The sequence below is a fragment of the Helobdella robusta genome (genome assembly GCF_000326865.2).
Source record: "Helobdella robusta unplaced genomic scaffold HELROscaffold_69, whole genome shotgun sequence".
NCBI classification, from domain to species: domain Eukaryota; kingdom Metazoa; phylum Annelida; class Clitellata; order Rhynchobdellida; family Glossiphoniidae; genus Helobdella; species Helobdella robusta.
In genome coordinates this window covers 393,286-403,362 of record NW_008705394.1, presented here as the reverse complement: position 1 = coordinate 403,362, position 10,077 = coordinate 393,286, and the positions used below count along the sequence as shown (strand labels likewise).

The following is a 10,077-nucleotide window of genomic DNA, read 5'->3' as shown; positions in this document are numbered from 1 at the left end:
CGGCTCATCAATCCGGCTACTGGAAATTTCATTCCATCGAGACAGTATTTGTTATTAGTCACATATGCATCTAATTTTTAATTTTACAAAATCATAGAACGTTTAATATTTGTGCTTAAGTGTCTGTGCTAGATGAGCTCTTGCTTTCCGATGTATATGAATCTGTTACATTAACCCGGCGACACTAACCTTCATTAACCTGATGACGTTTCAACAATTTCAAAAGAAACAACAAACTATTTTAGTTAAGTTAGGTATTTAATTATCACGTTATTCTGTGTTATTTATTTTCCTAGTCAAAGGTACAGTGGCGGATCTAGGCAACACTGACGAGGTAGCCACATTTATCAAAAAAAAGTTTAAATTTTGACGGGGGTCACGATTTGTGATACTGTGGCCAAAATTATCCTGATGTCAATTTTGTTAATTTTTTTTGTTTTGTCCCATTTCGGCATTAAACAGTTCTGTTCAAAAACTACTTCTGCTCATTCATGAATTCATGACAGGGATGGCTGTCCGCAACTGAACGCCACTTAACAACTTTACAATCAACATAACATCTACCAATTTTTTTCAAATTTCTATAATTTTACAACTGTTTGATGTTGTGTATTATACTTCTATACAAAATTTCATGATTAAATACGTAAAATAAAAAATTTATGTTACAAATTAAAACTTTTTAAACCGAGACAAAAATTGAAAAAAGCAAGATTTTAGAGAGGGGGAAGTACAAGGTGGTTCATACTTCATCGTAGGTCGCAACCTGAACCAAAGGATTAATGAATGCAATAAATTATCATTCTGTAATGAAATCTCCTTCTGGCAATTTAAAACATCTGTTAGAAAAGCAATATACTATTATGCCAAAAATAAAGAATACTAATGTACATTTAAAAGTACTTTTAATTAAATTACGAAAAAAATAAAGTTATAATTTTTACTGCGAAATTTAATGCAAAAATTTATCATACACGAATATCGCTTCATTTTAACAACAGTCAATTTTTAATCTGAAGTTTATTATTGTATTCCATAATTGTTGACGGCAATTAATCTGGCTCAACTTATCTTCAATTTGCAGCTTCATATTCCCTGAACCAATCAAAAGATATATATAGCAAATAGTAAATATTTTTTGCGATGCAACGCTGCTGATCGAGTATCCTTTTGCAGCCAAAAACTTGGATAGTTACCATGAACATCGATCGATATTTAATAAAAGACGTATTTGAACGAGCTGTGTGATTGGGAAGTCTTGTTGAAATTGCACATTATAAAATTGTGTAATTTTGCAATTTTTTTTAAATTTTAAAGTACCTTTAAAAAATAATTAATTGAATTTTTAGGACAGACGTTTCTAATTGGCACTCAGTACCCGGAATTGATGCGAGTATCTAATCACTCGTTGTAAGTATGGAAAAAACCATTAAAAGGCAGTTGCAGCTTGCTACAATGTGATTTTTCTTTAAAAATTAACTGCTTTAATCAATTAAGATTGGGAGACGGTGGAGTTCGTGGAAACTTTTGTGGCCACTCATTTAGATAACGTGGTTTATAAAAATGCAAAAAGCATGAACATTGATCAAATAAATATAAATAAACAACAAACAACTACATACACACAAACAAATATACTACAACTATATGTAGATATAAACAAACATACAACACTACATACATACAAATAAACACACGATAACTCTATACAGAAACAAGCATACAAAAACTACATACAGACATATACACAAACATATATAGATATAAACAAACATACAACACTACATACATACAAATAAACACACGATAACTCTATACAGAAACAAGCATACAAAAACTACATACAGACATATACACAAAACAGACTAACAACTCTCTACAGATACCATCAACATACAGCTGCATACATATACAAACAAACATACAACAACACTAAATACAGTTACAAACAAACATACAGATACAAACAAACACAAAACAACTGCTGCATACAGGTATAAACAAACACTTCAAACAGTAAGCAAAAAATAAAAGATCTCACCTATCATTGGTGGGTCCTGGTCGTTGTAATCCTTCAAGAGGCGTGTTATGGTGTCCCTTGCACTGAGGCATTAAGAATATTTCAATTTATTTAAATAATGGTCAATCCAAAATATTTTATTTATACTGTACTTCATAGATATTTCAATTTAGATAATGGTGGTGCTTTAAGATATTTGAATTTACTCATTTAATGCCGACAAGTTATGTTTTTTCCTAGACATTAATGAAATTGAAACTTGTTGAAAAAGTATTTTGTCATTTCCATTTTATTTTTTACTTTCTATATTGAAATGTCTAAAAACTTTATCAACTTTAATTTTAGTGTAGGACAAAAGCTTTTATAACTACAGGTAGAAAGTGAATCTATCCTTTGTTGAACTCAAATAGATAGAAAGTTTGGAACTAAGAATATCAACATAGTTTTGAATGGATTGAGTTGGAATTTAGCTATGTTTAATGTTTTCGATTCACCTAACATTAGTATAAGCAACAATTCTGAATGGAAAAGAGACGTACAGACGAAAGAATGAAACAGCTAAAAATCGTGTGTGTTTCTCGGGTGAAAGTGTCTGTACGTGCCATGGATATTGGACACCTTAACTTTATTAACCTAAGGACTGACGGCGCTCATGCTTAGTCTTTCAAACATGGGCTTACTTTGCTTAGAAGTCAAACCCCTTCACCTTATAACGTAAAACTTTGTATAAACCATAGACAACTTCAACAAAGGTGTTTTATAAAAACAAACTAGTGTACATTGAAACATTTTATTAAAATGAAAATACATTTTGTAAAAAAAATTCAAATTTTTACGGTTGTTTTTCAACAAAATCTTCTAAATTTTCTATAATCTATTGCAATTTAGTTAATGTTAAGTAACATATTGCATGCATATAAAACTATCAGCGGTGTTCAGTTTGGTCGTCGCTACAAATGCATCAGCTAAAAAATTTGTGAGTTTGCATTGTCGTACACCAGGCCCATTACGACAGCTTGCATGACATCAAAAATTTCAAAGAGCTTCTGAAAGCTGTCGTACTGAAGTTGCCATGGTGTTCTGGCACCGTAACAAAGTTTTATAGCACTGTACCGGTTTTTGATATTCATCATCTTATACCACGTGGTCACTATTGAAATAATATATATGTATATTATATATGTTTCAATATATTTATGACTTTCCATAGTTTTAGACAATCATATATTATTGCTAACTTGAATAACTTGCACGTATATGCTTTTTCGCTTTTTGTCGACTAGCGTGTCTTCTAACATTTCAATTAACGTTTCTTTAATAAACAATTATATTAAAAACAAACAAAGAAGTTTTTTATTTTGAACAGGTTATGGGCCCGGAACGCTTAATAAATTGTTTAGAGAAAAAGTTATTTTGAAAAAAAGAAAGAGATTGCAATTCGTGACTAAAAGAACTTTTCCAACTATCGTTGAAGCAAGAACATCAATTTTTTTTTCTTCAAAATGGACTCAAAGCTTCAAATAAAACAGTTAAGTTGCGCAGCCGATTGGCCCATTTGGAAACGTCGTGTTCGAGATTTTATGGACTACCATGAGGGCGCACTTGATGTGATTGATGGGAAGTTGTCAAAACCAGAATTACTAGAAAATCAAACAGAGCAACAGACAAAAGATTTTAAAAATAAATCAGATCTGTTTAGAAAGGCAAACAGTTATGCCAAATCAGTAATTGCGAATGCAGTCACAGAAGATACATACCAAAAGATAATGGACAAGAACACAGCGTTTGAAGTTTGGGAGAAATTAAAAAGAAATTTTGAAGCGTCAACTAAGGACCAACTGTTCCAAGTTAGTAGCAATTTTTTCGATTTCAATTGGATAGCGGATGTAGATGTATCCGGCCAAATTGCAAGATTGAAGACTTTATGGAACGAATTAAACAGTGGGCTTCAGGCATCGGGAGAAAATAAACTACCAGAGCTGCTATTAGTATGCAAAGCAGTGCAGATTCTCCCAAATAGTTTCCAAAACTTTAAATCAAGTTGGCTAATGCTAAGTGAAGAAAAGCAGTCGATAGATGATTTAATCACTCATCTCTGTGCTTTCGAAAGAGAGATAAAGACTTTCGACACAATCGATAAATCATCAAGGCAGAACGCCTTAGTTGTAAATGTTGAAAAGCCAAGTTTCAACAAATCAAGAGATTTCACTAAAAGGACAAAACCAGTTGGTAACTGCAACTATTGCCATAAACCTGGACACTGGGTTAAGCAATGTAGAAAGTGGGTCAGTGATGGAAGACCTTTTAAAAATTCCAAAAATGTTTCAGCGACACCAAGAAAAGCATATGATGAAACATCAAATGTAGTTTTTTTGCACATCAGCCAGTAATCAAACACTGAGAGACAACACTAAGTGGTATATTGACAATGGAGCAACAAAGCTCCTAACGAACAATCCAGATAATTTTGTTACTTTTGAGAAGTTTGTCGCACCATGTTCTGTTCAAGCTGCAGGAAAAGAAGTTTTTGCTGCTGTGGGTAGAGGCGAAATAAATATGCTGTCAACAGTAAATAACAAACAACAGTATATAAAACTCTCAGATGTCTGGTATGTTCCAAATATAGGTAGAAACCTGTTTTCCATATTAGCCGCACAAGATAAAAATTCAAAAAACAGCAAGTTTGAATCTTATGCAACCAAATGTCAACTCAGTATAAAGAACCATGTGGTAGTACAAGGGACAAGACGAGAAGATGGTTCCTTGTATGAGGCAAACTTGATTTCATTAACTCCAGATACACCGGCTGAAGTGAATATAGTCAGTGAAAATTCAATAGTGCAGCTCTACCATGAACGTTTTGGTCATCAAGATAAACGTCACATAAAGAATGTTATAGAAAAGGAGTTAAACATTAAAGTTCATCTTGACAAGGATTTGTGTGAACCATGTCTCTATGGTAAAGCACATCGGTTAAAATTTGGCAAGAGAAATGCAACCAATAAACCAGGTGAACTACTATCAGCAGATGTTTGTGGTCCTTTCAGTACAGAATCATTTAATAGTAAACGATATTTTGTTGTTTTCAAAGATCATTACAGCAAAATGAGGTTCATTTCTTTTCTTAGACACAAAAATGAAGTGAAACAGGCACTACAAAATATTTTGTCTCAAGCAGCGACTCAAGGTCATAAAGTAAAAGAATTTTTGAGTGACAATGGGGGTGAGTTTGACAACGAAGAAGTTCGAAACATCCTGCGCAGCCATGGAATCACGCAAAGACTAACAGCACCATATACACCTCAACAAAATGGTGGTAGTGAACGTGAAAACAGAACAATAGTAGAAATGGCACGCACATTGAAGTACTCAAATCCAGATTTTGAATTTCCAGTCGCTATGTGGGCTGAGTTAGGTTCAACTGCAGTATATTTACTTAATCGAACAGGCAAGTCGTCGATTGAAGATAAAAGCCCATTTGAAATTTGGACAGGTAAAAAGCCGAGAATTAACCATTTGAGAATAATTGGCTCTACATGTTTTGTTCACATACCTGATCAAAAACGTCAAAAAATGGATAAGAAAGCCATAAAAGCCTTGTTGGTTACGATGGTGACGAACGCTATCGTATATGGCTCAAAAATCAATATAAAATGATATTCTCAAGAGATGTAGTTTTCCAAGAAAAACCTATGAAATGTACAACATCATTTGAACATCAGACTCAAAAAGATTTTACAACAGATCCTCAAATCAATTGCAAATCAGAAAATGACTCGAGTAGTAGAAATGATGATTCAAAGGAAGAAATTACAGATGACACTGAGAAGATTATAGATAATTCAGTTAAAGTTCAACTCAGAGATAGGTCAAGCTGGCAGAAACCTAAGAAGTTAGATGATTATGTGATGCAGGCTGAGACATATTTAGTAGATGTACATGAACCAGATACATACAAAGAAGCCATTCAAAGCAGGGAAAGTAAATATTGGAATGATGCCATGAATAATGAAATTAATTCATTAAACAAAAGTAGAACTTGGGAACTTTGTGAGCTACCCAGAGGAGCTAAAGTTATTCCATGTAAATGGGTTTACAAAATAAAAACCTTGCCAGACGGAAGTGTAGATAGATACAAGGCAAAACTTGTGGCAAAAGGATTTTCACAAAATGTAGATTACAATCAGACGTTTAGTCCAGTAGTTGACTACAGTTCGCTCTGTACTAAGTATTGCAGCAAGTGAAAAAGTGCATCTTCTTCAATTTGATGTATCAACTGCATTCCTGTATGGCGGATGAAGAAGTCATCTACATCAAACAACCAGAAGGATATAATGATGGCTCAAAAAAAGTTTGTCGATTGCTCAAAAGTCTGTATGGTCTAAAGCAAGCACCCCGTTGTTGGAATCAATGCTTCGGCAAGTTTCTTTTTGAATGTGGCTTTAAGTCGAGTGAAGCGGATCCATGTCTGTATGTTAAAAAAACAGAATGAAAACATTATGATGTTAGCGTTGTATGTTGATGATGGACTGGTAGCCGCTAGCAACACAGAAGATTTAGATCTATTCATTGGAAAATTGAAGCTGAAATTTCAGGTTACAGTTAAACCTGCAACATATTTTCTAGGTTTTCAAATAGAAACTCTATTGGATGGAAGCATAAAAGTTTGTCAATCTGGTTATGCAAGGAAAATTCTTAAACTTTTCAGATTTGAAGAATGTAAACCAGTTCACACCCTAATGCTTAAAGAAAATGATAATAATCAATCAGACATAGCAGGTTCAGAATACCCTTTTCGACAACTAGTTGGAGCATTAATGTACCTGATGTTAGGTACAAGGCCAGACATTGCGTACAGCATTAGCTATTTATCACGCTCCCTCGAGAACCCAACACCAGGAGATATAATAAAAGCAAAACGAGTGCTTAGATACTTAGCAGGAACAGTCGATCAGAGCATTGTGTACAGATCAGACAGTACAAAAGGAGTTTCACAGTGTTTCAGTGATTCAGATTTTGGAGGCTGTAGAAAGACTAGACGTTCGACCACAGGTATTGCAGTGATATATGCAGGAGGCATAATATCATGGATTAGTCAACGACAGGCCATAGTTGCAACATCTACAACAGAGGCTGAGATCATCGCTGCGACAGAGGCTGTCAAAGAAATAATTTGGCTTCAAAGATTATTCAAATCATTACAGGTTGATTTGAAAGATGTGCCAATCTTGCAAGTTGACAACAGTGCTGCAGTCAAATTAGCTCAGAACCCACAATTTCATCGGCGAACAAAACACATTGACTTGAAGAACTTTTTTATTAGAGAAAAAAATTCAAGATGGAACGGTTGATATCACACAAATTTCAACAAGTGATCAAGTCGCTGATGTGATGACAAAGCCACTGGACAGAGTCAGACTGAAACTCCTGTGTGGACATATAGGACTAATGTCATAAAATGTATTAAAAACAAACAAAGAAGTTTTTTATTTTAAACAGTCACAAAATTACAGTTTTTCTTTCAAGGTAAGTAACGCTGCCTCTGTTTTTTAATAGAAAACTTGACACACCAAAAATAAACTCTAACGTTGCAAAAATTTGAAGTGTACCGACATGTAAGTAAGTAAGCTTAGTGAAACGTAAAACTGTCACTCTGGTTTGTTCATAAAATGCTTTCACATCACTCCAATGTGCAACTAAACTCTGACCATCTTTAGTAAATGTAGATCTTGTTTTGGCTCAGTGATTCAGTTATTTCGAATGTTAATGAACACATGCACATAGTCATATACCAGGAATACTTTAGTGACATGGCCTGGAAGATTTGCCTGTCCTGAGGCCTAAGGTTGTTGTACAGTGATTAATTGATTGGACATTGATCGCACACTATAGATATAATGCAACCACTGTTTTTCACAACGGATTCAACAGCTTCGAAAAATAACACTGAGGTTGCTTTGCATTGAGTTTAGTTACAGGAATGACCCGGTAATAAAACGAGATCGGCTGAAATCAATGGATTGTGACGTTGAAGTTGAAATTTAAGTTGTTTTAAAGCCATTTGTTATAATTTGTTATAAACCCAAGTTTAAAACACCGAGCTTGAGGGCCGTCCTTAATTTCTAAGTCCTTAATGTAAGGTGTCTATGGTATGAGCACTGCATCATTATTCAGGTGAATTTATAAATTTATGTATAAAAGTAATTATAATTTTGTTTATGTATTATATGAACATTTATAACAAATTGCTTGTAGATATCTAATTAAATTTAAACACATTTTACACGTGTTTGTGTTCGTGAAACAAGCTCCTTACCCGCGCGCGTAACGCGACAGTTGTAGGGATCATTTATTGTAAACATATTAGGCAAAAGCGTTGATTTTTTTAGATGTTCTATTTTATTTAACATTTTATGTATCACATATCATCATACATATACATTTACATATACCGTAATTTTAGAATGTTTGACCAATTAAGTTTTATTCAATCGATAGACGACATTTTTTGGAATACACATTTGTTTTCTTATTATATTGTACCTACTATTATATTCTTCTTGTTTTTTCAAACATTCTAATTAACGTTAAAATGATTTCATAAGTTACATTTTATATGTCGTAAAACCACTTCAGTTTATTATTTTGTACAGCAAATAAATAGTTGATATATTTAATCAACTCAGCTATTTAATCAAATCAGCTTGTTAATCTATTCTGTTTACAACCAGTCATAAGATTGGCAAATGTGATTGATGAGGTCGAATTGTTGTGCCAAAGAAAGGTTCGTATCGGAGAATAAACACTGATTACCAATTTCCTATCGCTTACTAATCAATACAATTATTAATAATTAAAAAATGATTCAATATTGTTATTCTGATTAAAAACTATCTGTTAATCAAAAAACGTCATTAAGAATTACAACGACATCTGGAACAACAACTATCACAAACAAATATGTTATACGTGTATAAAACGTGGAAAAGATGAATTTATGACAAACATGGTGAGCGCCTTTGTGTAATATAAAAGAGCACTATATAAATTTTCTAATAATATTTTAAAAAGGGTAATAATATGAAATGTGTCCACCAACAATAAACTGACCTCAACTGAAAGAATGGGTACCGTGTCGACGCCATCCTTCTGTGTTGAAAAAATTGAAAGGATAGAGAGGGTGTTTATTTCAAAAAGTATTTGTCCTTCATTGCCAGCGCGTGGTCTGAAGTCGACCGTTGCAAACAATTGAAGACAATTTTTAAAGTTAGCAAATTTCTTTCTGATATAACAATTCTTTTGAGGCATTTTCATGTTTTATTCTAGCGTCCTTTGTTATTAAATAATCTCATGATATTAATTATAATGATAACATTTATATATGAGAAAAAGAAAACTTTATTTTGCAAAATATATAATATATTTATATATACGAAAATGAATTGTAAGATGAATTAATGTAATTTAATATACGTTCAGAAAAAAAAGAAATATAGACCCAAAAACACTGAGGAAAGCAGGAATACCTAAAAATATTATGGATATTAATACGAGAAATTAAGGTAGCACACAATAGTGGATATTATAAAAAATGTAAAAGAATTAGATTCTTTAGAGCAAATTTTACAAAGTGGGAAACTAAATATTTGAAATTTTTTTTTTACTAAATTTTCTCTGATTAAATTATTATTTAATAATGCAATTTCGTCAAAAAACACTGAAAATTAATTGGTTGGAATCGTTCATGATCATTACTTTAAAAAATGTTTTTTTAAAAATTAGAAAAAAATAGTTTCTGACCTGGGCTTCTCAGTTCGACCATGGTTGTGGACTAGACTGTGAAAACTTATTTTAGTTTCATCATTCATGTCGACACCTGATTTAGTACTTGGAATTTCGCGATATTTGACATGGTTGTTGAGAAGTTTAACATTTGAGCTGAAGTTATTTTCTTTACTGCAGTTCTGCTCGTGACGGTTGATAGCAGGAACGAACGTCGATATGGTCTTCATTAGAAGGCTGTAAAATAATACAAAAATGAATGAGTTTATCGCCAT

General features: G+C 32.9%; 1 protein-coding gene across 1 annotated transcript; it reads right to left on the bottom strand.

Moving 5' to 3' along the window:
- Window positions 1-7,733: 7,733 nt before the first annotated feature.
- On the bottom strand, window positions 7,734-10,077 carry HELRODRAFT_181255 (hypothetical protein; the record flags this gene model as incomplete). Its single annotated transcript, XM_009030501.1, has 3 exons — window positions 7,734-7,853; window positions 9,131-9,245; window positions 9,821-10,077. 3 exons carry the CDS (start codon window positions 10,075-10,077, stop codon window positions 7,734-7,736), a joined length of 492 nt encoding a protein of 163 aa, XP_009028749.1.